This window comes from Heloderma suspectum, chromosome 2 (genome assembly GCF_057233095.1).
Source record: "Heloderma suspectum isolate Gila_16-S chromosome 2, 16-S_ref, whole genome shotgun sequence".
NCBI lineage: Eukaryota > Metazoa > Chordata > Lepidosauria > Squamata > Helodermatidae > Heloderma > Heloderma suspectum.
The window spans coordinates 232,246,292-232,273,638 of record NC_139459.1 but is presented as its reverse complement, the minus strand read 5'-3'; the positions used below and the strand labels follow the sequence as shown (position 1 = coordinate 232,273,638).

The following is a 27,347-nucleotide window of genomic DNA, read 5'->3' as shown; positions in this document are numbered from 1 at the left end:
ATTCCATTCCCCATTCAGCCTTCAGTGCCTGAAAAGGTCAGGCTTTCCACACTTGATCTTAACGGAGGCATTTCTATGAGCACATTATGAGTGAGATCACCATTACTCCCAGATGCATCACTTGCCTGAAGAGCTCCAATGCATTTGTGAGGCATGATCTTCCTTTCCTAAAAGCATGTCTGCTTTCCCTTAACACATTGATCCCATTTGTTTGTAACTTTGTATGCAATCTATTTGCTTGGGTTTAACATCAGACCTCCAGTGATCCAGCATCACCTCAGGGACTTGCTTTTTAAAATGAATATATTTTTAAAGGAATTTCATTAGCCACTTTCCAGTAATTTGGTAGCCAAGGAAATTATGCATCAGGGTCATTGCTGGAGTAATATCATATTGGAGTTCTTTGAGAATGCTTGGATGAATCCCCACCTAGTTATGCCAATTTATCACTGTAAAATCCAATATTCGCCTCTAAAACCTTTTCTGGTCACTTTGTCAGACGTGCAGTTCAGTTCCACGGCCAGCCCAGCACATTTTGCTGCCTGAGGCAGACAAGATGGCAGACCTTCCCGTTCCACGTCTCGAAGCTGACCAGACTGACAGCTGACTCTTACTTTGAGACCAGTGAGCATCTTCCACTGCATCTGAGGGCAGCCGGCTTGCTTGGGGGTGCGGCGCAGGCCATGTGGCACGCACAGCTCTGCCCTCCAACATCTCACCGCTACTCCCTGCCCCCGACATCTGCCACCTGAGGTGGCCACCTCATTCTGCCTCATGGAAGGCTCTGGTCAGTTCAGTACTTTCACAAGAACCTTTTTGCGTGTGAAGGTAGTTGGGGAAATAGTCTCGCTGAACTGCCTCTCCTTGCCATTTAAGCCCTTCATATACAATGAACACCGAGCCCAGAATCCTACGAAATACCACAGAAGCTCATTTAGCCAGCTTCCCAAATCCCTCTCTTCCCTTTGGCTCCTCATTATGACTCACCCAATAATCTCTTGGCCAAGTTCCCTGCGTTTTCGACCCCCAGTCCCATAATATGGCTTGATCATATAGTTCCCATTTTCATCGAGGCGGAATCGCAGGGAGGTTCGCAAAATGGCACTCAGCTTCTGCAGGAAGATGGTGCTTGTGCGGAGCAGCTCATCAGGGTGTAGCAGCACAGTGATGACCAAAACACCACTTGCCAAGTGTTCGGGCACTTCCTGGGCACAATCCAGCCCATCCCAGCCACATTCTTCATTGTTACAGCCCTGGTCACAACGCCCGTCCGCAAAGTGATCTGAGCAGTATTTTTCGTAAACAGGGCTGTGGAAGGAGGAGATGAAACTTACGAACTTTTGCCAAAGCAGATCCAGTGCCAACCCAGAATACAACTCCCTTGTGCACTGCTACTCCCCAATGAGGGAGGATCACAAAGCATTGTGGTCCTCCAGGGGATTCCCTCTACATATGATCCACACAACTAGCACAGAAACTTGCCTGTGTTAGGAGTGGAACATAGGGAGCTGCAGAAATGCATAGCTCTCTTAGGTTAGGACATATGTAGGGCGCCAAAGGCATGTGCACAGCATCCCTGTACCAAAGGTAAGAAGGTCTGCTCTCTCATTTGGTTAACCTGGGGTAGGACCCAACATTTCCTCGGTATCAAGAGACTCTGGCATAATAGTCTTCCAGTTGGAACCAGTGTCGCTCTGGTAGCATCCCATAGGTTCTCCATGGGAGCGTTCTCAAACAGCTTTTTAAAAGGTTGAAAAACCTTTTCATTCCCCCCGGAATTAAAGGGGGGGCAAGGCAACATCTGGATAACATCTTGGAGAAAAGTACCCCCCTCGAGATATTGGGGAGGGCTGGATTCCAGGATTATCTCTCCAGAGCTTTACCAATGCAAAAAGCTGTACTGAGACTCCTATTTCCTAGGAGAACACAGGACTGACGTGTTCCATAATAATATATGCTTTAAGAAATATCAACAACTTCTGAGGGATGATTTAAGAAATGTTAACACATTTGAGAACATCTGAGGACCTGCAAGATCTGTTTGAGAGAAACATGACTGCGCCGAGAAGAAAGAGCTGGCATCAACTCCCCCCCCCACCCCCTGTGTCAAAGGTTTCGAGAACAGAAGATATAGGGGAATTATTTACTCTTATAAAGACTTTATCTTCGCAATTTACGGAGCAAGCCAAAAGGTTGGATTTAATCCAAAATTCCATCACTGCCTTGCAAGGAGCTGTAGATTTAATTAATGCGTCATGGCAAAAAACGGACACAAAAATTAATGAGCCAGAAGACCAAGTAGCAGGAAATGAAACTACGACACAAAAGTGTTTTAAAAATGCCTCTGATAGAATTTCTCAACTGGAGGCCTTCACGAGGAGATCCAATGTACGTATTATTGGGATTAAAAATTTGTCTAATGATATAAAATTGCCTATTTTTGTGGATAAACTTTTGCATGAGATACTCCCTATCCCATCTGATTATTTACTTGATATTGAGCAGGCATTTTGTGTGCCAAATGCTAAAGGGACTGACTACACGATCATAGTCCAATTTGCAAAAGTCTCCACAAAGAATTATATCCTGCGTTTGGCAAGAGAGGGTGGAAGCCTTTCCTGGAAACAAGATAAAGTTATGTTATTTCCAGACTACATCAAAGAGGTGGCGAATAAAAGAAGGCAATTTATCAAAGCAAAAAATATGGCAAAACAAATGAACTTACAATATTACTTAAAATATCTTGCTACACTTTGTATTGTGTCTGAAGGTCAGATGAAGAAGTTTTTAAATCATGAAATGGCAGAGGCATGGCTGAACATAAAAATGCGTGAAATTTCTGTTACAGCCCCCTGAACTGGAATCTTTAAACAAGCTTTGTTAACTGTTTGTGTTTAGTCTACATGATCCAGGCTAGCTCAGAAAATAAATGGTTATACATATATTCATTTATTCTCTTTCATCTTTTCTTGCTTTTCTTTACATTTTTTATTTCAAAATAGATAATATATCTAGTATAAAATATATTACTGACTGTTGAAGGTTTATATTAAGTTTTATTATTATATAACACTATATATTTTATAATGATGATGATGATGATGGCTTCTGGGAATGAATTGTAGACCTGTTTCTTTGATATAAGATTGATGATATGATATTGAAATGTAAGGTTGTTTATTAAACTGTAAGATTGTTAAGGTTATATAGTTTTTAAAATAGAATGGCATTGGAGGCCGGGGGGTATTGAAGTTTAAACTCAATTCTTTAAAGGGGAGGGAGAGAGGGAGGGGGAGGGAAGGGGAAAGAATCTTCTCTTTTCTTCACTTCCTTTCCTCCTCCCTTTTCCTTTTTTTCTTTTTCCTCCTCTTTTGTTATTGTGGTGTCCTCATCAGAATATTGTATTGTTGGGAAATTGTAGTATTGATCAGGTTGTTGGTAATTTTGGTATTGTTTATTTCATTTATAAAGATAAAATAAATAAAAATATATTTTAAAAAAAGAGACTCTGGCATAATATACACAACTGGAGGCCTCCCCTCCTCGAGGGGCAGTGACAGGACTCACTTGCAGGTGCGCTCGCGGCTCTTGCAGTCAAAGTTATCATAGAGGCACTCGACGGTGTTGCACAGCTCATCACACTGGCTGTTGTTGAAGTACTGCCAGCACTGGGGTCTCTTGCATTGCTTCCAGGGGTCATCCACCAACAGGGAGCAGTCACCCCCGTCCCAGTGACAGGCTGGGCTGTTGCACATCTTGTCGCAGTAGTTGTCCTTAGCCTTTGCAGCGCACTCCTCCAGCGGGCAACGGGGTTCCGGGGGCTGAGGAGTCTGGCAGAGAAGGCCTGAGAAGTCACCCATACAAAGGCACTGGAAATAAGGGGGTGTGGCAATCTCATGGCAGGCACCCCCATTGTGGCAGGGCATGCTTGCACAGCTGCTGTTGGCACGCAGGCGGCAGTCAGGTCCAGCCCACCCATGAGAGCAATAACAACGAGCACCCAGCACTGAGGTCCGGCAGGTGCCACCGTTGAAGCAGAAGAGCTCTCGGCAGGAGAGCACACTGCGTTCACAGTTGAGGCCTGAATAGCTCTGGAAAGGGACAATAGGGGGAGTTAGTATAAGGAAGCCAGCCAAACCCAGAAAACCCTCCAATTGCTAGTCGAGCAAGAGAAAGCCTTGGGCAGTCTCTCTCAACTTACTACCCTCACACTGGTAAGAAAATCCTCCCCCCTACAAAAGATCTAGGCCTGCCCACAAGCGTGACCTTTTCATACCTCTAACCCTCCAGGACCAGGCTCACCATCACAGTCTCCCTTGTTAGCTGTGTTAGAACTCTGCCTCTTGCTACAGTATTGCACCTCACTTCTCTTACAGGAATCATAACTGGAATCCACAACTCCAAAGTAAGACACGATCATGCTACAGAATTGTGTCCCACCCTTCCCCAAATGGAAATAGAACTCCTTCCCACAGTAAGCTTTCCACTGGAGAACACTACACTCTCTACTAAAAAATGTCAATGGAAAAAAAAACCCTTCTTAGTAGGTACTGAAATACACGCATACAACAGCTTCAACATCTCCACCTTACAGTTCCCTCACCCCTCCCAATCATTGCCATCACCCCCCTAACGTTTGCAGTCTCTTGCAATGTGTGTGTGCAGGAGATGCATTCACCCCTTCTTGTGCACAGACATGCCCTTACCCTGCATAGCTGGGGCACTTACCCGGGGGCAATGGCAGGTGTACCCTAGAGGCAAGTTTACTGCCAGCTTGCACTGTCCACCATTCTGGCAAGGCTGAGACTCGCACGCATTCACAATATTCTTGCAGTGACGGCCTAGGAGAAGAAAAAGAGTTTCTCTGGTGGAGTCTTGTCCATAATTCCATGCACACTCCAACAGAGCAGAGCCATCACCCTACCACATCTGGCCTCATGTTGTAGTACCAGTTCCTGCAGCTGGCATTCTTTCCCTTCACATATTCTTTCCCCTCTCGCACACATCTGTCCCCAAAGAAACCCAGTTGACATACACATTCAGCACACAAATGCACATTTCACTGAATAGCCAGAACCACATGCACCCACTAGCCTGCACTTGAGCCCTAACACATATACACGGGAGACCAGTTATATGTCGCATGGATCTCCTGTCATGAAACTGTGATGGCCTCAAAATCTTGCAGGTGTGTAACAATTTGTGACCTCAGGAAAACAGTTGCTTTTGTTGTGGCGAAGGGGCTTGCGTAACTCAGTAAAGCCATAAGCTATGCCGTGCAGGGCCACCCAAGACGGACAGGTCATGGCAGAGAGTTCTGACAAAATGTGGTCCACTGGAGAAGGAAATGGCAACCCACTCCAGTATTCTTGCCAAGAAAACCCCATGGAACGTATCACAAGGCTAAAAGATATGACGCCGGAAGATGAGCCCCTCAGGTCGGAAGGTGTCCAATATGCTACTGGGGAAGAGCAGAGGGTATTTCCAAGTAGCGCCAGAAAGAGTGAAGCGGCTGGGCCAAACCCGAAAGGACACTCAGCTGTGGATGTGTCTGGTGGTGAAAAGAAAATCCGATGCTGTAAAGAACAATATTGTTTAGGAACCTGGAATGTCAGATCAATGAATCAAGGTAAGCTGGAGGTGGTCAAACATGAGATGGCAAGATTGAACATTGACATCTTGGGAATCAGCGAACTAAAATGGACAGGCATGGGCGAATTTAATTCAGGTGACCATCATATCTACTATTGTGGGCAAGAATCCCTTAGAAGAAATGGACTAGCACTCATAGTCAACAAAAGGGTGGGAAAAGCAGTACTGGGGTACAATCTTAAAAATGATAGAATGATCTCAGTACGAATCCAAGGCAAACCATTCAACATCACAGTAATTCAAGTCTATGCCCCAACCACTGCGGCCGAAGAAGCTGAGGTTGATCGGTTCTATGAAGACCTACAACACCTTCTAGAACTAACACCAAAAAAAGATGTCCTCTTCATCATAGGGGATTGGAATGCTAAAGTAGGAAGTCAAGAAATCACCGGGATAACAGGCAGGCATGGCCTTGGTGTACAAAATGAAGCAGGACAAAAGCTAATAGAGTTTTGCCAAGAGAACATGCTGATCATAGCAAACACTCTTTTCCAACAGCACAAGAGGCGACTCTACACATGGACGTCACCAGATGGTCAATATCGAAATCAGATTGATTATGTCCTTTGCAGCCAAAGATGGAGAAGTTCCATACAGTCAGTAAAAACAAGACCTGGAGCTGACTGTGGCTCAGATCATGAGCTGCTTCTTGCAAAATTTCGGCTTAAATTGAAGAACGTCGGGAAAACCACTAAACCGTTCAGGTATGACCTAAATCATATCCCTGATGAATATACAGTGAAGGTGAGGAATAGATTTCAGGGATTAGACCTGATAGACAGAGTGCCTGAGGAACTATGGACAGAGGTCCGTAACATCGTTCAGGAGGCAGCAACGAAATCCATCCCAAAGAAAAAGAAATGCAAGAAAGCAAAGTGGCTGTCTGATGAGGCTTTACAAGTAGCTCACGAAAGAAGGGAAGCGAAAAGCAAGGGAGAAAGGGGAAGATATACCCAACTGAATGCAGAGTTCCAGAGAATAGCAAGGAGAGACAAGAAGGCCTTCTTAAATGAACAATGCAAAGAAATCGAGGAAAACAACAGAATGGGAAAGACTAGAGATCTCTTCAAGAAAATCGGAGATCTCAAGGGAACGTTTTGTGCCAAGACGGGCATGATAAAGGACAAAGAAGGCAGGGACCTAACAGAAGCAGATGAGATTAAGAAGAGGTGGCAAGAATACACAGAAGAACTATACAGGAAAGATCTGAATGTCCCTGATAGCCATGATAGTGCGCTCACTGAACTTGAGCCGGACATCCTCGAGAGTGAAGTCAAGTGGGCCTTAGGAAGCATTAGTAACAACAAAGCTAGCGGAGATGACAGTATTCCAGCCGAGCTATTTAAAATCCTAAAAGATGATGCTGTTAAAGTGCTGCATTCAATATGCCAACAAATCTGGAACACTCAACAGTGGCCACAAGACTGGAAAAGGTCAGTTTACATTCCAATTCCAAAGAAGGGCAACGCCAAAGAGTGTGCAAACTACCGCACAATTGCGCTCATTTCACATGCCAGCAAGGTGATGCTCAAAATCCTACAAGCTAGGCTTCAGCAGTACGCGAACCGAGAACTACCGGAAGTACAAGCTGGGTTTAGAAGAGGCAGAGGAACTAGAGATCAAATCGCCAACATTCGCTGCATCATGGAGAAAGCAAGAGAATTCCAGAAAAACGTCTATTTCTGCTTCATTGACTACGCTAAAGCCTTTGATTGTGTGGATCACAACAAACTGTGGCAAATTCTTAAAGTGATGGGAGTACCAGACCACCTTACCTGTCTCCTGAGAAACCTGTACGAGGGTCAAGAAGCAACAGTAAGAACCAGACATGGAACAACCGATTGGTTCAAAATTGGGAAAGGAGTACGACAAGGCTGCATATTGTCACCCTGCTTATTTAACTTATATGCGGAGTACATCATGAGAAATGCCGGGTTGGATGAATCAGAGGTCGGAATTAAGATTGCTGGGAGAATTATCAACAACCTCCGATATGCAGACGATACCACCCTAATGGCAGAAAGCAAAGAGGATCTCAAGAGCCTCTTGTTGAGGGTGAAAGAGGAGAGTGCAAAAGCTGGTTTGAAACTCAACATTAAAAAAACGAAGATCATGGCATCTGGCCCCATCACTTCCTGGCATATAGAAGGGGAAGAAATGGAAGCAGTGACAGATTTTACTTTCTTGGGCTCCAAGATCACCGCAGACGGTGACTGTAGCCATGAAATTAAAAGACGCTTGCTCCTTGGGAGGAAAGCTATGGCCAACCTAGACAGCATAGTCAGAAGCAGAGACATCACCTTGCCGACAAAGGTCCGTCTAATCAAAGCTATGGTTTTCCCAGTAGTAATGTATGGCTGTGAGAGCTGGACTATAAGGAAGGCTGAGCGCCGAAGAATCGATGCTTTCGAACTGTGGTGCTGGAGAAGACTCTTACGAGTCCCCTGGACTGCAAGGAGGTCAAATCAGTCCATCCTAAAGGAAATCAACCCTGAGTGCTCATTGGAAGGACAGATAATGAAGCTGAAGCTCCAATATTTTGGCCACCTAATGCGAAGAGAAAACTCCCTGGAAAAGACCCTGATGCTGGGAAAGACTGAAGGCAAAAGGAGAAGGGGACGGCAGAGGATGAGATGGCTAGATAGCATCACTGATGCAATGAATATGAACTTGAGCACGCTCCGGGAGAGAGCGCAGGACAGGAAGGCCTGGCGTGCTATGGTCCATGGGGTCACGAAGAGTCGGACACGACTGAACGACTGAACAACACAAGGCACCTTGTGGCCCTCTGGATTTTTTGGGCCTACAACTCCTATGATCCCTTACCACTGGCTATGCTGGCTGGTGCTGATGGGAGTTGTAGGCCAAAACATCTGGAGAGCCACAAGTTGCCCATCCCTGCTATAATAATACTACAGAACTGTAAGATACTACATTTGTACGTCAGTTATACTACAGTGGTAAGATACTACAGCACAAGTAGTTGTGTCAGGCTAGAAATCCCCCACAGAGCAAAGAATGCTAAGCATCCAGTGTGAAAAGTACAACAGGATGTCAGAGAACATTGGGGGGGGAGTTGCTATCAACCAGCATTATGAGGAGAGATGAAGCAAGTAGGAAAGCAAATCAACCACATGGGATTCACAACACAGCAAAGAAACAATTGTTTACAACTCAACTTTGTCCCAGATGCGATGGCCTGTCATGAAGAACACGTAGGGCTGTATAACAATTCATGTGGAATGGGAATTCAGAGAAACCTAGCTAGCAAATGCTCATGCCTTTTATTCCTCTCCTGCTGTTACGCTGAAGTCAAATGGCTATATATAAAACTTTTTCTTTCTGTTTAATCACGTCTGTGAGCTTCTTCCTGGCCTATGGGTTTGAGCCAGCCTGCTGCTGCAACAGGGCAGCTCTAGAGAAACCAGAACCTACATCTATCATGGCTCCCTGAACCATGTATGTTCATTTTGTAATTTCTGAAGCTGGTTAGCCAACTGAGGCTCTCCCAAGAAATCATGGGCTTGTGATCTAAAACTTTAGGGCTGCTTGCTAAGCCAGATGCAGAGAGAAATGTGCGTATGCCTATAGCCTAAAAGGAACTGCCTAGAATAGTCTGTACCCTCTTCACATAGCTCCTCCATGATTTTGCAAAACTTGCAAACTTCTTCCTACCCACCGTTCTTTACTTTAGCCTGGCTCCCCTACCCATCACTCTAGCTCTGTCCACACATTCTTCCCTGCCTCTCACACGCGCCACATTAACCTAGCTTGTACGCTCACTCACCAGTGTAGCCTGGCTTGCAAATGCACTGGTAGTCACTGGCTTCCTGAACGCAGTCAAGTGTGTTGCGTGGGTGGCAGTGGTTGGACTGGCACTCATTTATGTCTCCCTCACATCGCTCGCCTGTAAAGCCTGGGGGGCAGTTGCATCGGTAGCCACCCACTCTGTCCGTACATGTCCCATTGTTGAGGCATTTGGGGACGCGGCTGTTAGGATTCATGGCACAATCGTCCTCGTTTATTTCACACAAGACGCCTATAGAGATAACAACAAGCCATCACACCAAACATCCCAACAGTAGGAAGCCCAAACCTCCTCCTCCCATCCCTTGAACTGCATCTGCAGAGAGATAAGAACTCATTACCCACCCATTATAGTGCTCTACAGTGGGCTAGTGTTTTCTTTCCAGGGCAAGGGTGGGCAACCTTGTGGCCCTCCAGAGATGTTGGGCTACCACTCTTATCATCCCTGACCAGCTGGGGATGGAGTCAAACAACATCTGGAGGATCACAGGTTACCCACCTCTGCCCTAGCGGGACCAATCCTGAGGTTGTCCTCCTTCAAAACTGCCCTGGGAAAACTCAGAGCCCATATTCTCCATCCTATGCCCCAAAGAGGAATCCAGAGCTCCTCCTCATACTGTTCACGGAGGAATCTAACTCAAAACGGCACTGGCAAAACCTAAAGCTCTTTCCCCTTTTCTTGTACTTTCCTGCTAATAACAATAACCTTCACATAGAAACAGTTTCCCTACCCCAAGAGCTAGCGCTTACCCAGAGTTCCTGGTGGACAGGAACAAATGTAGCGACCAATGAGGTCGATGCAAGTCCCTCCATTCTGGCAAGGGTGTGACTGACACTCATCAGTATCGTACTCACAGTTGTCCCCCTCAAAGCCTAGTGGGCACTGGAGAGGGAGAGAGGGGGGGGAGAGAGGGAGAGAGAGAGAGAGAGAGAGAGAGAGAGAGAGAGGATCAAGACAAGACTGCAATGAGCAAGGGAAGGCCGGTAACAACAACAACAACAACAACAGCAGCAGCAGCATTTCTATATCACCCCACAGCCGAAGCTCTCTGGGCGGTTAACTAAAATCATTAAAATACAGTATACAAAGTCGAGTTTGAATTCAGATCCTTTAAAAGCTTTCCTATTCTTGGTTCTACTAGAAAACTGTACTTTTCTTAATTTCTTAATTTATTATTTATCATTACATTTATATCCCTCCTTTTTTTCTCTTGCAAGGAACCCAAGGGGGTTTACACGGTCCTCCTCTCCATTTTATCCTCACAACAACTCTGTGAGGTAGGTTAGGCTGAGAGTCAGTGACTGGCTTAAAGCCACTTAGTGGGCTTCATGGCTGAGTGGGCACCAGAACCCGGGTGTCCTGAGTCCCAGTCTAACACTCTAACCACTACACCACACTAGCTCCTCTTAACACTCAAAAATAGGTAAAAATAACACTATTTCATAAGGAAGGGAAATATCCTTGAAGGGTCAAGTCTTATCATCCCTTTTCTTTGCTAAATCAAGATTAGTAAACCTTAATGGAACTTTTGGCAAACAGGTTTTAACAAATTATGCCAAGATATATATATATATATATATATATATACACACACACACACACACAGATCAGTCTACCTAAAAAAGGAGACTGAGGCAGCATAGAATAAAAATTAACCATAATTAATAATACAGATCAATCACAGCCATCAATAGCCTTATTATCTTTAGTTGCCAAAAAGGTGTAAATGGATATTTTTGAAAGGTGGGATTAATGCCTCCATTTTGGCAAGGACTTTTAAAAACACACCTCTCTCTTTGGCATGATTTTATATTAGCAGATAAGAATTTGTTATGGCTAGAGGACAAGGCAGAGCTGTCTTATTTGCTCTAGTAACTGAATGTTTAGCAAGAGCTATAAGGTCTTTTTTATATAAATATAGGGATTTCAGATGGAGAGAAAGAGAATAAAACAGTAGTTAATGTAGGTTTCGCCATCAACCCATTAAAAGCTATGGAAAGATTATTTCGCCTAACAAAAACGTCTGGTAAACATTCAGTTTACAAGATAAAGACAGATCAGCCAGACTTATTAGAAATTCATATTAACACAGAAGCAGTTTATAAGAGCCTTTTAAAATAGTAAGACATTGCACAATGTAGTCAGTTTTGTATGCAAGGACTGCTTGACAAATCATATAAACATAATTATGAAACAGAGTATCAACAAATCAAGACTGGCACTTATTGTTGGAATATATTAGAGCTCTCATGGTTAGGTAGGAGTATCCACAGCAAAGAGTGAATTATCATGCTTATTTGTTCTTGTTTAATGCCTTATTTCAGGTTCTAAACATAGCATTGAAAGATTGACAAATGTGTCTGGGCTAATAAAACCCCCAAGAAGCAGCACACATAGGCTACACTCACATATCATGCTGGTTAAACTATGGCTTACCACAATGTGTACAAGCAGGAAGGAGCCACAGTGTGCCTTGGCCTCAGAAGCCTTTACTTTCACATTTTGGTTAACCGTGATTTGTCATGTCGTCAGGGACGATACTAACTATGGTTAATTTCAAATAAGCCAAATTCAAACCATGGTTTCTGAAGCTGGCTTATTGAAACTAACCATAGTTAACTATTTCTGGTTTAGATGCCACTGCAAGCCGCAGTTAACTAGAAGTGGAAACAAAAGCTTCCAAATACTTCCTTTTGGATGCATGGGAGGAGAAAAAGGGAGGGGGACGGTGCAAGCCCAAGGCCCGCTGTGGGTCCTTGCTGCTCATGAAGACTGTGCATATATTAGCCATTTTCTATAAAAGAACCAAAATCAAAGAGTCATTTCTGTTTCTTATGTTGTAAGCTGTTCTGAAACAGCTCTGTGGAGCAATGTTTTCACACAGAAGAGATTAATACTAATCCTTTTGATTACCTTTAGCCTAGATTAAGAAGGAAGACTGTAAAAAAACATTTAAGAAAGAAATTAATACTGCCTCAAATCCTTCAGATATGGGATATAGAGTTATTTACGTGATATATCAACCTATTATTTCATTTGGTTAGGGCACTAGGAGAATTTGAAATATGGAAGCATGTATTTAGATGTAAAGATCCAAGAGAAGATGATGGAATGAATAACACTGGCATCTGTTGAGAAAATGGGTGTCAACAGCCCCCATTCTGCCAATACTTGCATTTAGGACACCTTTTATATCATAAATTCAGGGGTGTATCATTTGAGAAATGCAGCACAATGTGAAGAACTTTAAGATTTGGAGTTTACTTTTTAAAAGGATCAAAAATCAATCACGTTTTGATCTAATTTTAAAATGCATGTTTAAAAAGGACTACGTGGATTTTGGAGTTTGATAGATTTGCCATCTGAGATTGGAATGGCTAGAGCAGGGATGCGGAACTTGTGGCTCTTCAGATGCTGAACTACAGCTCCCATCAACCCTTACTGGCCATGCTGTCTGATGGGAGTTGAAATCCAACAACATCTGGAGGGCCACAGGTTCCCCATCCTGGGGTTAGACCCTTCATAATTTTGAACAGCGTGAGATTTCTAAGAAAGCTAGCTGGCATTTGTTTTTAATTCTCAGATTAAAATGTTCCTTCTCTTTTTCTGTTTCACTGAATTTAACCAGCTTTATACAAAACATTCCTTCTTATTTAGTCAAGTCTGCAAGCATCGGTTTGTGTATATTGGTTTGACCTAGCCTGGTGCTACAACAGGAACAATTCCGGAGAAACTGGGAAACAATGCCATGTATTTTATTGCTGACATATAACACTGATGTGGCTAAAAACAAACAATATGTATAGATTTCGAAATGTGCTTTGGAAGTATAACCAATTAAATCAACCAACCATCAAGAGTTACTAGCAAAGTGAACAGAAGTTGCAGCAATGGAAAAGAAAACAACTTTATCATTCCTATTAGTGAAGGGACCTCCTCAATAGAATAAAACTTTGGGGGGAAATAATTTTTTCAGGGTTTTGTTTGTTCATATTAAATTACTGAAAAAATAAGTTGTAGATTTGTGCCAGTTTCTTTCTCTCTGTTTTGTGGCCATGCTGTGAACTGAAACTTAGCCATAAAATAGGTCTCCCACACCTCGTCATTAAAATTCACCCCCTTTCCCAGAGTTCAGAAGAGAAGCCAGGATCCCTGGCTACTGTGTGCTCGGTCTCCCTCACCTCACAGACGTAGCCTCCCACAAAACTGCGACAGCTGCCCCCGTTCCGGCACAGGCTATGTTGGCAGTGGTTGACTTCACTCTCACAGTAGCTGCCAGTGTAGCTTTTCTTGCAAATACAGTAGTGAGTATTGCCAGCATCCACACAACGGCCACCATAATGACACACTTGCTCCTTGGTCACACCTGTCCCATGGAAAAGAGAATTACACCTTGTGCGCCCACCACATATCCTCCATGCCCCCTTCCAATGGAGGATTAGACAAAGTCACCAAGAACAAGTTTGTACCATCAGTCAGTAACAGGAATAGAACCTGAGACCTTGCTCCAAGCCTTTGCACAAAGTGCTACAATTTATTCCCCTCCCCACTTCAAAAGAAACTTTTCTGGGAAAGAACAAACCTTCCCAGTGTTTCCAAGGTCAGATTATAATTTTCATCTCTGTTTAAGGGGTCTATTTATAATCGTAATGAGTGCTATTTGGTGGAAAGATGGGACACAAATTTAACAGATAAAATAAAATGGTTGCAGGAGGCCAAAAAAAGAAGAGGGTGCTACATGCTATGACGCCACAGTAGGACTGTGGAATCCAGACCACCTCTTAATTGCCTCTGTATGTTGCCTGCCAAGCTCCCATTCTTCTCTAGTCCCCTCTAGTATCACACTATTTTGAAATCGGTATGATAAACACTGCCTCAAATATAGCTAATACTGAACCTAGCACTGGATGAAGTCATACTTGCAGCTTTTGTTTTGCTCCCAGGAACCATGGAAGCTATTTAACTTCATAGGCTGGAGATAATTCCTTTATGGATGTCCCTGGGAACAGCAAACTATTGATTAGAGTTCCAGTGAAGCCGAGGACGTTGTCCCAGCATCACTGAAGGGAAGTGACACAGACTGTGCCAACTCTGAAAGTCCTGTATTAGTTTAGCCAGTAAGCTCAAGCCAGTGATGCTGGGGAGTCTGGATGGATAAGGACGTACCTTCAAGCTCATTGCGCAGGTATTTTCATTGAGAATTCAGATATCAGGATTAATGAGCAAGGGGCAGCCTCCTCTTAGAGCAGAAAGGAGGTGTTTATTTCACTGGCCCTGGAGCAGAAGGCACACTTACCTCGGTTCCTAGCCACCACTTCACAAGAAACATTGGGGATGTCACAGTAACGACCAGTCCAGCCGCCAGGACAATCGCAGGATAAGGTGGTGCCTATTTGCGCACAACGGCCACCATTCTGGCAGGGGGAGCGACTGCATAAATCCAGCAGAGTCTGGAGGGGGCAGGACACAGCAAGAGTGTGTGGCAAGACAAAAGCATCCTGCGCCTGCCAGTGATGAAACCCAGTCCCCCTCCTACTCAATCCCCACTGGGTGCCTCTGTGCTGCATCCTCCCTGGTGGACCACCTGCAAGGCTTTTGCATTGGTTTTGTATGTTTTGTTACTGTGGCAAGTACCACATCCAAGCCTATGGGCTCAGGTTTGGCTGTGGAGGTTGGGCTTACCCAAAAGACAGGCCCTGAAGATCTAAATAGCCTTCAGCCCCTTCAACTGAGGCTTGGGGCAATTACCTGGCACTGAGGACCTGTATAGCCCTGGAGGCAGGTACAGCGGTACGACTGCACACCATCCTGGCACACACCACCATTGAGGCAGGGCTGCGACTGGCACTCATCGATCTCATGCTGGCAGTGGGAGCCCGTGAAGCCAGCACGGCAGTGGCACGTGTACGAATTCACTCCATCCAAGCACGTTCCACCATTGAAGCAGGAGCTGTCAGAACACAGACGAAGGTGTCAGAAGTCAAAGAGGGAGTAACAAGGCTGTCTGGCCTAAGTATCCCTTAGTAGAGGCCAGGCCTACCCCTCCAGGCTTACCATGCTGGTTTGCTTCTCAGACCAACAATATCTTAGAGGGGTTTCCACTCTAGGTGAAAGATGTGAGAAGAACCTCTCCCCACCTCCATCCTGAAAGTCTACAGATGGACCCAGTGGTTAATCCCCCTTCTTGCTCAACTTCTGGGTATTATTTCCCACTGGACTGTGTTTGCCTGAAACTGACAGCCAGTGGAACTTCAGGTCTAGCTCTTGGTACTCTTGACCAACTAATGCTTCCTTCAGACTTGGGCTTTGTTCCCATCAACAGCTAACTCACTGTTTTCACTGACAGAGTAGTTCAAAACAAAGAGGCGCCAGGTGCACAGAGTGTTTTTTTGAAGAGGACCATGTATACTCCTGAACCACTTCTCTGTCTGAACATTCTTGGAACAGAGTCCACTCTGCCCTTTGCTGTGGTGCCTCTGTCCCTGATAATGAGAACTTACTTCTTTCTTACTTTGCGAACTTACTTACTTCCTACTTTGTCCTAAAAAGCAGAGGAGAGATCTGACAAGAATCTTCAGATGACTTCACTAAAGACACTATTCCATAGGGATGGGCATACAGGGGAAAGCGGGGAGCACACTCCAGAGTGCAAAGTATGTGAAAGTAGAGAAGTAAGGCAACCCTCCCAAATAACCCCCACCATCATGCCATTCAAACAAATGGGGCCCTAGTGTCCATTCTGCAGGCTGTGCCCACTGAGCAATCTGAACTATGAGATAGACACCAGACAAGTCACTGTCTCTCGTGAGAAACCATCTTGGCTGGCTCACCTGTCAGTGCAGTCCTGCACATTGTGCTCACAGTGTAGGCCGGCCCAGCCTGGTGCACAGGTGCAAGTGTAGCTGTTGACGTAGTCCGTGCAGGTAGCCCCATTGTGGCAGGGGTTGCTCAGGCACTCATTGGTCTCAGTTGCACACCGGGTGCCCATGAAGCCTGGCAGGCAGGTGCATGTGAAGGAACTGATGAGATCCTGGCAGGAGCCGCCGTTCAGGCAAGGATCTGTCGGCAGCGAAGGGAATATTCAAAAGGGTATGGCAAGCTCTTGACACTTTACTAGGAATGCCTAATACAGAGAGCTCAGCTTCCTGTACTGAAAAAAATCTAGGACATTCTAGCCCACAACACTGAGACTGCAGTATGGAAGAGGTTAGGCGTATCTGAACACCATATGCATTAATACGCTCTGATCTTACATCCAAATAGTTCAGTCCCAATGAGATGTATGTCTGCCTAACTTGCCTTCAGTTGCATTCACACTCAGCAGCTTACCCTATCTTACATTTTATACTCAATCCAGTCCTACCAAAAAAGTCCAAATTTTAAAAAGTAGTACAAGTGGGACCTGCGACAAAATGAACTGGTTTGCATGTAACACTAAACTAGGGATGGGCAACCTGTGGCCCTCTGGATATTGTTGGACTGCAACTCCCATTAGCCCTAGCTAGCATAGCCAATGGTGAGGGATGATGGGAGTTGCAGGCCAACAAGATCTGGAGGGCCCTAAGCTGCCCACCCCTGCACTAAATCATAGTTTAGTGGTACATGGACAAGCCTGCATACAAGTAAAGCATATCGGGCTCATACTCGCCCTGCACCTCCTCCCACACTGCCAAGAGGAGGACTTTGGCAGAGTTTAGTTTCACTTTTAAAGAATCCCAGCTTAGTATTACATTTGAACCACAGATCCTGCTGTAAAACAAATTCTAGTCAGTTGCTGAACAAGCCAGCTTCAAACCATGGGTTCAGATGCTGGCTTATTTAACTAACTAGAGATTGTTTTAAACCAGAATCCATGATTCAAGTGTAACACTAAGCCAGGATTCTTTGAAAGGAAAACTGAACTCTACCAACATTCTCTTCTTGGCTGTGAGGGAGGAGAGGGGAGGGGGAGTGTTTGAGCCCGATGCTTTGCTTCTATTCAAGTTCAAACATGCAATGCTAAACTATGGTTTAGAGTTACGTGTCAGCCAATTGTTGCAGTATGGGAGTGCTCCTGTTCAGTGTCTCAGCCAATCAACCATGCTTCTTCCAAGATACTCTATTCCATTTCCCCTCCCCCCACTCTTGTGTTCCCCACCACCACTCTAGTCAGTCAGCATTCCATGGCTACTAAGCATGCACAGCCCTGAATGGAGGGGGGGGGGGGAGTTTGCTCCGTAGAAGTTTTTCTCTAAAAAAAAAAAAGAAAAAAGTATGTGTTTCCCCAAGCATGTCAATACCTCCCACTCCTGTGCGTGGATAGCGTAGGACTGGCACTTGGATAACTGTGATCACTCTTAGTATATGATATACTAGTGAATATACCCAACTTCACACAGATTGGAATAGCCCTTAGTCTGGCACATTGAAGCCTCCAAGCAAATGTAAGCAGCTGTCAGAGTCGGACAAACTGTGCTTGCCCTGTCTGAGCAAATCACAACTACTGGCACTCCAGGTATGACAACTGCCTAGAGCCCCCTGAGGGAGGGGTCTGCCCACTCCATTTCCCTGGGGGGATGGTTGCTCCAAAGCAGCGGGAAGGGAGACCCCTTTACCTCTGTCCCTTGGACCACTCCCCCATGGCTTCAAACTGTATTGACTACAAAACTATGAGCTGTCTAGGGAAATCTGCTGCCTAGTGACTGAAGATGGCGCTGCAGGCTTCAAACACACGGACACATTTAAATTAATTAACATGTATTAATGCATCTTTACTAAATAACCTCAAGGTGCACTCCCCTAGGGTCCCCTTAGTACGCATGCCAAGTTTCAGATGTCTAGGTTTCATGGTCCTGGAGCTATGGTGCTGGCAGAGAGACAGACACACATCATCTTGTATTATAAATATGATGCAAAGCAGATTATGCTTAAACAAAAACAAGCATATTTGCATGAAATATCACTAGTCTACACCATTTAATTTGCCCCCAAATTTTAATTTTCTGGTCACAACAAAGTAAGAACAAACCATACATAGACCAAAATACAAGGCACAATCCTTTGCTTTAACGTAAGACTTAGAAGGCAGCTTCGGAAGGCAGATGTTGCCTCCCCTTACTGACTTCTTTGCCTAGTTCCCAGTTCTTCACTACGTTCCCTGTTCCATTCACAGCAGCACAATGCTCCTTCCTGGAACTTCCACCCAGTTCTCCTTGCCACACAGAAAGCAGTCTGCAGGGACTTGCTCTCAGCCCCTTTCCTGTTGCCCCATGCGCTCAATGAACTCACTGGGTGTGCAGTCATCAATATCCATCTCACAGTTGACGCCCGTGTAGCCAGGACGGCAGGTACATCTATAACTGCCAAGGACATTGGTGCAGGTGCCCCTGTTTCGACATGGGTTCCTATCACATTCATTGATGTCAATGTGGCACTGCTGCCCTATGGGGATAGGAAAAGACAGTTACAGTATTTTGTTTCCTTCTTCTGAAATTTTTTACTACATTTCCATCCAAAGACATTCAAGACAGCGAACAATGCAAACTCAAATTATGTAGGTAAAAATGGCTTAATGCATAAAGCCATCATGAAAATTAAAACAGATATTAAACACAGAAAGGCAGGATATACAGACTAATAGGGTTGGGCTCCACAATACTCAGAAGGGGATGGAAGGAAAGGTATGCGCGGGGTCTGAATACCTTGCCAGCCTGGTGCGCAACCGCAGGTAAAGCCCTCATAGTTAGGAGTGTGGTCACAGACACCATTGTTGGCACATGGGTTGGGGAAGCAGGGGGCCAGCACATTCGCACAGTTCTGGCCTGCAGAGAGAGAGAGATAAGCCAGTCGTAGTATTTAGTTTTCTACTGGCCCAGCAGCCAGACTATCCTGAGTTATACTTGTATTTCTTAGACTCAAAGTGAATACAAATGAAGCTCAGAAAGCAAATGTCTAACCACATGCTGGTATCAATGGGAATTTTGCTTTGTACAAATGTACTCAAGTTAATGCCCTGACAATCAGTTTACAGAGCAACACATGCTAAGCTGCCAGTCTTCAGATCTTCAGAAGAAGCTCCTCTCCAGGCTCCTCTGTCAGGGGAAGCTCACTGTGTAGGAACTAGGCGGAGGGCCTCCTCTGTGGTGGCACCCCGTCTCTGGAATACCCTTCCCGATGAAGCTCAACTGGTGCCAGACGCTGCTATCATTTCAGTACCAGGTTAAAACTTACATATTTGCCCAGGCATTTAAGAGTGTCATGCCGGCTTATGTTTAGTTCGCTCTGCTGTTTCTATGCTTCTGATCTGTTTTTATTGTGATATTTTATGGTTTTATTGTAATATATTATGGCATACTTTGTTTTATTATGCCTCTTGTATACTACCCTAATACCCTACGATGACAGGTGAGTTCAAAATACTTTGAATAAATAACTAAATAAAATAAATCTTTAGTTGCATAGATCCAGATGTCTTCCTTCAAGGAAGCCCTTCTGTTTATACTACATCTCCAAGCCCAAACCAAAATATATTGCTGCTTAGAAAACATGGTTTCTTCCCACAGCCAGCAGATGCTGTTACAGTTTAAACTGAGGTCCAGGTAATTCTGCAAATGTCACAGGCACCTATTGGATAGTGCCTGTGATATCACCAATGATGATGAGTGACTCAACTCCTTTTCCCCCACCATGCTGTGACAATATCAGCTGAACTCAGTTCGCAAAGAGGGAACACACCAGAGGTTAGCTGGTTAAGGGCAAAGTTATTAGTTTCTTGCTCACACTCTTCTCTTCAATCGCACATACATGACTACCCTATGAAAGGCTAAAATGCAGAATATGAATATGAGCCATGACCCTCCAGCTTCCAACATGGTACTCAGCACAAACTAATTATTGCTTATCAATCCCTCCCTTCCGAGTTACAATCCTACCATGGAGAAAACTCCCCAAATGAGGTAGAATTTGCTATATAGTAATTTCCAGCGGGCTAGAGATAATTTTTTCTAACAAGAATAAGATTTTCCAACAGATGACCACCTCAAGCAGCCCTCCATTGCCCACCAACTGCCCCACAAAGAGCCCTTCACTCACCAGTGTAAGGCAAGTCACAGAGGCAGGCATAGCTGGCAATGCCATCAATGCAGGTGCCCTTGTTGAGGCAGGGGCTGGAGGCACAGTCGTTTATGTTGTTCTGGCAGTATGTCCCTGCAGGAAAAGGGGTAGAAAAACTTATGTGCGCATAGAAATCCAGGAAAGGAATTTGATGCCGCCACCCAACGTTAGCCTTCATACAGGATCAGAAGAAACGAAAACCTGCCATGCTGCAGGTGGCACATTTGGAATTTTGAGAGAGCATTTTGGACACTCTCATAAAATGGCTGCCATGGGCCACCTTACCCATTCATAAAATGGCTGCCATGGTGGGCATGCCTGGTCACAGAACGCTAATTTCCCAGAAACTAAACAGCTGAGACTACAGCAAAAGTAGCTTGACCAAGGACCTAGGTACAAGGCAGAGGTGGGGTCTGAGCTGCAAAACACAAAACCACTATTTTGAACCCTAATACAGATGGTGCTAGTGGGCAGCACTTCGCTTTACACAAAGCCAGCCTCCCAGTTTTAAAAAAGTACTTATTTTTTTTAAATCTTAAGAAAGAAAATAAAAATCAGGAGGGGTAGGGAGCCTGGTGGGCACCAAGACAGATGTCCATGGACACATTTCCACCCACAGCACCACACTGGGAGACCCCAGGCATAGGGTATTCCGCACCATTCCTGGATAATGGATGAAAGCACAGGGAAGCAGAGTGCAGATGCTTATAGTAGCATAGATAGCCCAAACTCCAAGCATTATGTGGAGGGCCTCACAGCAGGCAGAGAGAGTATTCCCAGAAGGCACGGGAGGAGAAAACGTATGTGGGTGGGATATGTAACATGGTGTAGAGAAGAGCCAGAGGGAGGTTACTTGTGGTGTGAACCTTCAGGGTAAAAGTATGGGTGATGAAAGCAGAGCAAGGAAGCCAGAAGGAAGCTTACCCTGGAAGCCTTCTTTGCACTTGCAGCGATAGCCATTGACATAGTCAGTGCAGGTGCCACCATGCTGGCATGGGTTGGAGTCGCACTCATTGCGGTTCACATCACAGTTGGTGCCAGCCCAGCCTGGCTCACACTCACATTGGTACCTGCAAAGGGAAGAAGAGACAAAGAATTAAGTCAAGATTTCTTGCACCTCCAAGAAACTGTTAGCCCAAGTCCTTTTGACTACCCTGTAGGGACTGGCTTAAGCCACTCGTATCTTCACAGCCATCTCGGGGCAACACCAGGTGCAAAGCCGCCTACTCCTGCCCCAGCAGCTAATCCCAAACTCATCCCACTGGGGTCTTCCTCTGAGGGGCCAGCTCTCACCCATTGATGTCATCACGGCATGTGCCATGCACGCAGGGGCTGCTGCTGCACTCGTCCACCTCTGAATAGCAATGTGGATCGTGGAAGCCTTCCGGGCAAAGGCAAGAGAAGCCGTCTTCGCCATCCACACAGGTGCCGCCGTTCTTGCAGGGGTTGGATGCACATTCATTAATCTCTAAATTGCACAGGGGACCTAAGTGGGAGAAGGGTGGCTAGGGTCACTTCTCACAGCTTTCAGGCCAGTTCAGCTTTGTCTCCTCTACCAGGTAAGAATTAAATCCTATAGCCATCCCTGAGCAGCACATCCTCAAGTTCTGCCTGCAAAGCCAAAGACTTGCCATCTTTGTACAAGTCCAGCCGTGCCATTATCTCTTGAGCCAATGTTGCTACTCTTGACCCAACCCCCTCCTCCTATTTCCCTCCTTGCCTTCCCCCGCCCCACCCCCACTGCAATAACTGCACACAGCAGTCACCTGTGAAGCCAGGTTTGCAGATGCAGTCGTAACGATTGATGCCATCACGGCAGTTGCCATAATCACAGGGGTTGCTGTCACAGTCATTGAAGTTTATCTCACAGTTGACACCTTGGGGGGAAAGACAGATCATAGGTCTGGGCAAACCTTGCAGGGCCCTACAGTGAGCTGTGGAAAATCCCTTCCTGCCTTGACTGAGTGATGTGTGCAGACTGGGTGGAACTGGTGGCGGCTGAATAAGATGCAAGGAAGAGGAGGTTGTCATAGCTCCCTATGCATCATCTAACCATGCTGCCTGGCAGTGCTGTCGATGGTGTGTTGTTGCCCAACAGTGCTGACAGTCGGGGCGGGGGGAGTATATTCTCTGTGGCGCAGGGAGGATGGCCTACCTGAGGTCCCCGGCTGGCAGTGGCACAGGTACTTATTGACCAGATCAATGCACTTGCCACCGTGCTGACAGGGATTGCTGTGGCACTCATTGATCTGGTTCTCACAGCGGTACCCAGTGTAACCAGCTACACATGTGCAGGTGAAGCTAGCGATGCCATCCACACAAGTGCCATGGTGGCAAGGATCCGGCGAGCAGTCATCGATGTTCTTTTCACACAGAGTCCCCTCAAAACCTGTAAGGGAGAAGGGGAAGCAGCATCAGCATGGGCCACGGTAACTAGGGCACACCGCTCCCTGAGAAAGGCTGTGCCCCTGCCCTGGCATGTATTGTTGCATAGGCTCTCTGTAAGCAACATCTTGCTTCATTGGATGTATGAACTTTGCAAGTTTGGGATATTATGTAAATATGAGTGTACATAACACAATAGTTATTTATAGCATTATAGCACATCAAGTGTCCAAAGTGCTTAAGTTACACTCAATATCTTAATAATCCTTACAAGAGCCCTGCAAGGTAGACCAGTACTAGTTTACTTAGATGCTATGTAACTGTAATACATTGCTTAAGTGTCCTTAGGGCCTTTGCAAGGGAGGAGCATAGGGAGAAAATCAGATCTCATTGGCTCCACCTACTGCGAGCCCTTGGCTCCACCAGCCGCCACTGTAAGAAGATACGATTTCTCTGAAACGATGCATCTGAACACCCAAATTCAGTTGGCCAAACATCTGTCATTTCTTTCCAACAATTATTTTCTGTATCTCCTTTACTTAAAAGCTTTGTGTTCAAGTCCTGAACTGTCCAGATTGTTAACTGTTGCCTCACAAGTAAATTGGATATGTATCTGCTTCACAAGATTTCTCCCTCCTTTTAAAATTTTATTTGTTTGGGCAACTGATCAGGGATGCAGCTTCTCATTTATCAAGCAAGTCAGGTAGAGCAATTAAGAAACTTGGTAAGAAAGGAGTAACCTACCCCTCCTTTTCCTTAAAGTATTAACTATGCTCTGTTCCAGCTTCCTTCCCCCCTCCCCACAAAAGCAGTTCTGTGTAGGACAACAGTGAGGAAACTTTTTCAGCCCAAAGGCCAAATTCCAATCTTGGAAGGGGGGTGGGTGCATTCCATCTGTGTGCATGGCCAAAGGCAAAGCAGGTGGGTCCAAAATGTGATTATTACTGATTTTAAGCCTACTCAGAAGTAAGCAGGATGAGTTTTTTGCAGTCAGTTAAAAATCCTACCAGCTCCAGTCCCATGCTCCTATACTGATAGGAATGCTAGTCCTGTTTATGATGCAATGACATGCACTACACACCATTATGCTTTAAACACAGTAAGTTTCCTTGGCTTTGGAAATGTGGCAACCTTAAATTCTATATTAATCAAAATAGAACCTCTGCAAGCATCAGTTTGCTCTTAATCATCCACAGCTACCTCAGGATCAGGAACAAAGAAGCCTTATCTAGGGCTCAATACCAAAGGTAGAAATTAATTGTCCCTCAACAAGGACAAGCCCACTTACAACTTGTGCTGAAACTTCAGACACCTTCCCCTGAAAATATGCTTACAGGTGAAGGGGCATGGACTGGGGAGAGGCCTGAGCTTTTCAAAAAAAGGCACACAGTGTCTGCCCAAGAAAGGGAGATGTGAAGGATAATCTGGGGGCAATTTTCTCCCTGCTGTGTCAGACTCTACTATTCCTTGTCAAATCAGCAGCAGCAGTTTCCCCCTGGCTGGAAAAAAAACCACCCAGCAACATCAAAGGAAATAAATCATTCCAGGAGGCAATCACCTTCTGTACAACGGCACTCATAGGCATTGGGCCGGTCCACACACTTGGCACCATTCTGGCACGGTGTGCTGGCACATTCGTCAATGTCAATCTGGCACATGGAGCCTGAGAAGCCTGAACCCAGAAAGAGAAAGGGGTCAATCCAGGAGGACCAATGAAATGGGAAACACGCAACCATTCCAGCACTATATACAGAGAGAGATCTTGATACATAGGACACCCCGCCAACACACACCGAAACAGCGCTTGTTATTCACCCTGATGCATGGTAATTTTATACTAACATCTGTATCGTATGTACAAAGGAGCCAGTAATTAGTATTGCACTGGGAAGAGAGGAAGTACTACCTAGATAGCCACTTCTGATTCCCTAGTTAAGTGGGATACGCCTGTCTACTCGGCAGCCCCCAGCTATTATAGGGAACAGAAAACGTTGTAAGTATGTCTGGAAAGGACACTGACTAGGCTGGCAAAGGGGTCAGTGCATGCCAGTTGTCAGGCAAAGTGTCTGAAGTTGGTACGTAGCTAGATCAAACCCATATAGATGGACAGCTTGGACTGGAAGCTCCAAGGAGAGAAAGGAGAGATAGGCTTGCATTGGGAGAAGAAATGATGCAGGACAGGCCTCCTCCAACTCCAGCCCACTTGCACAGCACAGCCCTACCACCAGAGGCCTACAGCAAGGGCTCTCAAAGCCTCTCCCCCTCCTCTCCACAGGGGGCTTCGTGGTGTCTGCCCCACATGTAAATTGGGTTCAGGGGCCTGTGCGACAGGCTGGGGGAACAAAGATGCCATTGTCCTGGCTCCCACACAGCAAGCTATAGGCCTGTCTGCCAATCAACTCTGGAAGCAACTGAATGGAGGACAGGGCCCCCCACCCGCTTGATAGCAGAAAGGCTGTGCAGGTCCTGGGGAAGGAGTTGACCGCACTTCCCTAGGGCTGCACTTGTGTCCCAGACACTGACAAGAAACTCCCCAAACTAGGCTCCTGGCTCAGCAAGAAGCTATACGAACTGCACCCCATTGCAAGGGATGAGGGGAAGCACAAGGGGCAGTGTGAGCTCATGAAAAACTGCAGCACAACTCCACTTTAAGACTCTAATTCAGTACTCACAGCTGAGTTCACATAAGGGGCAGGCATTCCTTAACATTAGGAGAAGACATGATGGGTAGAAGGGATAAAAACTAAGCTGGCTACAAAAAGGACAGATGTTCCCCAGGCTTCTGGAAGTGAGGACCGGGCATGCTTCTGATACACTCACACATGTAGAGCACTTTCAAGTGGCCAGGGAAGGAGCCTTGTGGGGAAATGGGTTCAAGTTTGCCCATAAGAGAAGAAGGACAAGGAAGAGAATGATCCCGCTTCATTCCTCTCCTGGTGAAAAGTGAGAGAGCAACTTGTTGGCAAAAGGCCTGGGCTTACCTGAGGGACAAGTGCAGCTGAATCCATTGACAATATCCTTGCAGTCACCACCATTGACACAGGGATTACTCTCACACTCATTGATGTTGATCTCGCAGTAAGTGCCACTGAAACCTGCAACACGGAGGAACTATGTGTGTGACAAAGCCCAGCCTCACCCACCATCCATATGCACAGGAGGATGTGCGCTCAGCACACTTGCACACAGCAGCAATGAGTCAAGGGGCCCATCGCATCCTGGCAAGCTCATGCCTAGGAACATTAGTTTACTATATGGGCAGAGGTGCACCATAGGTTATGGCATTTCACTTCCGATACAGAGCATTCATAAAATCATTTTTAAAAGCAGTTGCTAGCCCCTAATGATTATAAAGACAATTTCCAATAGGCAAAAACAGTCAAGCAGACAGTTTAAGAGCTAGAAGGTTGTGCAGGGATCATACAGTGTGCAGAAAGATAAAACTTTCCCCCCAAACTCCAAAATACATCTTCGCTGTCCCTACTGGAACCCGACTCCCGTTCCTTTCCCTCTAGTATTTCACTATGTTCCTGTTTTACAGTTATGATAAAGTGCCTGCCCTAGTGCAACTGTCTTAAGTACGTTGTTACCACTTTACTGATGACGAATGGAATATGTTTCTTATGTATCACATTTGATCATGAGTCAGACCAAAGCAATATTTGCATAATCTGTGTAAGTGCTTAGTAGTGTATTCCGTTTTCAATTATTTTGGTTTTGGGGGTTGCAGGATTTCAGTTAGTTAAACAGAGTTCCTGTTCATGCTCCTTCAATGGGGAAGGCACCCTAGCTCAGTGCTAGAGCACATGCTTTGCATGCAGAAGCTCCCAAGTTCAACCCTTGACATGGCCAGTTAAAAGGATCAAGTCATATAAAAGACCTCTGCTGCTGATCAGAGCAGATAATACTGGGCTTGATGGAAGGATAGTCTGACCTAGTTTAAGGAAGCTTCCTACATTCCTAATGAGAGAACCATAGGAACACTGTCAGAGAACAGACAGAAATACAGCTGCTTCTAACAGCTGGAGCCAGTGGTGGAAAAAGGAAACTGGTGTCATTTTTAGTGCAGTCTAGGCTGGTGATGCACACACAAATACATATTTATACATACATTCTGTACACACACACACAGCTGTCTTATACCAAATTAATTATTGCTCTGTCTAGCCTAGGACTGTCTACTCTGATTAGCAGCAGCTTTCCAAACTCTTTAGGGCCAGTATTGTTAGCCAAGATTCCCTTTCAGTTGACGGTTGAACATTTATGCAAAGCATGTATTCTATGACTGAGCTATGGGCCCTCCTCTTGGTGTAGAGGTGGGGAAGCAGCTGCAATCCAGAAAGGGGCAAGAGGTAAACACTGGACGTGTCATGCATTAGGTTAGCACAGGATAACTGAAGGGGGTTAAGCA

General features: G+C 45.5%; 1 protein-coding gene across 1 annotated transcript in view; it reads right to left on the bottom strand.

The window, feature by feature from the left end:
- Positions 1-27,347, bottom strand: part of NOTCH3 (notch receptor 3) — a 68,129-nt gene that overhangs the window by 8,007 nt on the left and 32,775 nt on the right. Inside the window, exons 9-26 of the mRNA XM_084838432.1 lie at positions 25,918-26,031; positions 24,495-24,608; positions 22,707-22,940; positions 22,318-22,428; positions 21,845-22,037; positions 21,476-21,621; positions 20,531-20,644; positions 19,141-19,260; positions 18,728-18,880; positions 16,291-16,519; positions 15,209-15,410; positions 14,757-14,910; positions 13,642-13,826; positions 10,210-10,342; positions 9,440-9,691; positions 4,729-4,841; positions 3,568-4,091; positions 988-1,308 (exon numbers count right to left, since the gene is read on the bottom strand). Coding sequence (XP_084694558.1) covers positions 988-1,308; positions 3,568-4,091; positions 4,729-4,841; positions 9,440-9,691; positions 10,210-10,342; positions 13,642-13,826; positions 14,757-14,910; positions 15,209-15,410; positions 16,291-16,519; positions 18,728-18,880; positions 19,141-19,260; positions 20,531-20,644; positions 21,476-21,621; positions 21,845-22,037; positions 22,318-22,428; positions 22,707-22,940; positions 24,495-24,608; positions 25,918-26,031 — 3,412 coding nt within the window. The remainder of the gene's footprint in view (positions 1-987; positions 1,309-3,567; positions 4,092-4,728; positions 4,842-9,439; positions 9,692-10,209; positions 10,343-13,641; positions 13,827-14,756; positions 14,911-15,208; positions 15,411-16,290; positions 16,520-18,727; positions 18,881-19,140; positions 19,261-20,530; positions 20,645-21,475; positions 21,622-21,844; positions 22,038-22,317; positions 22,429-22,706; positions 22,941-24,494; positions 24,609-25,917; positions 26,032-27,347) is intronic.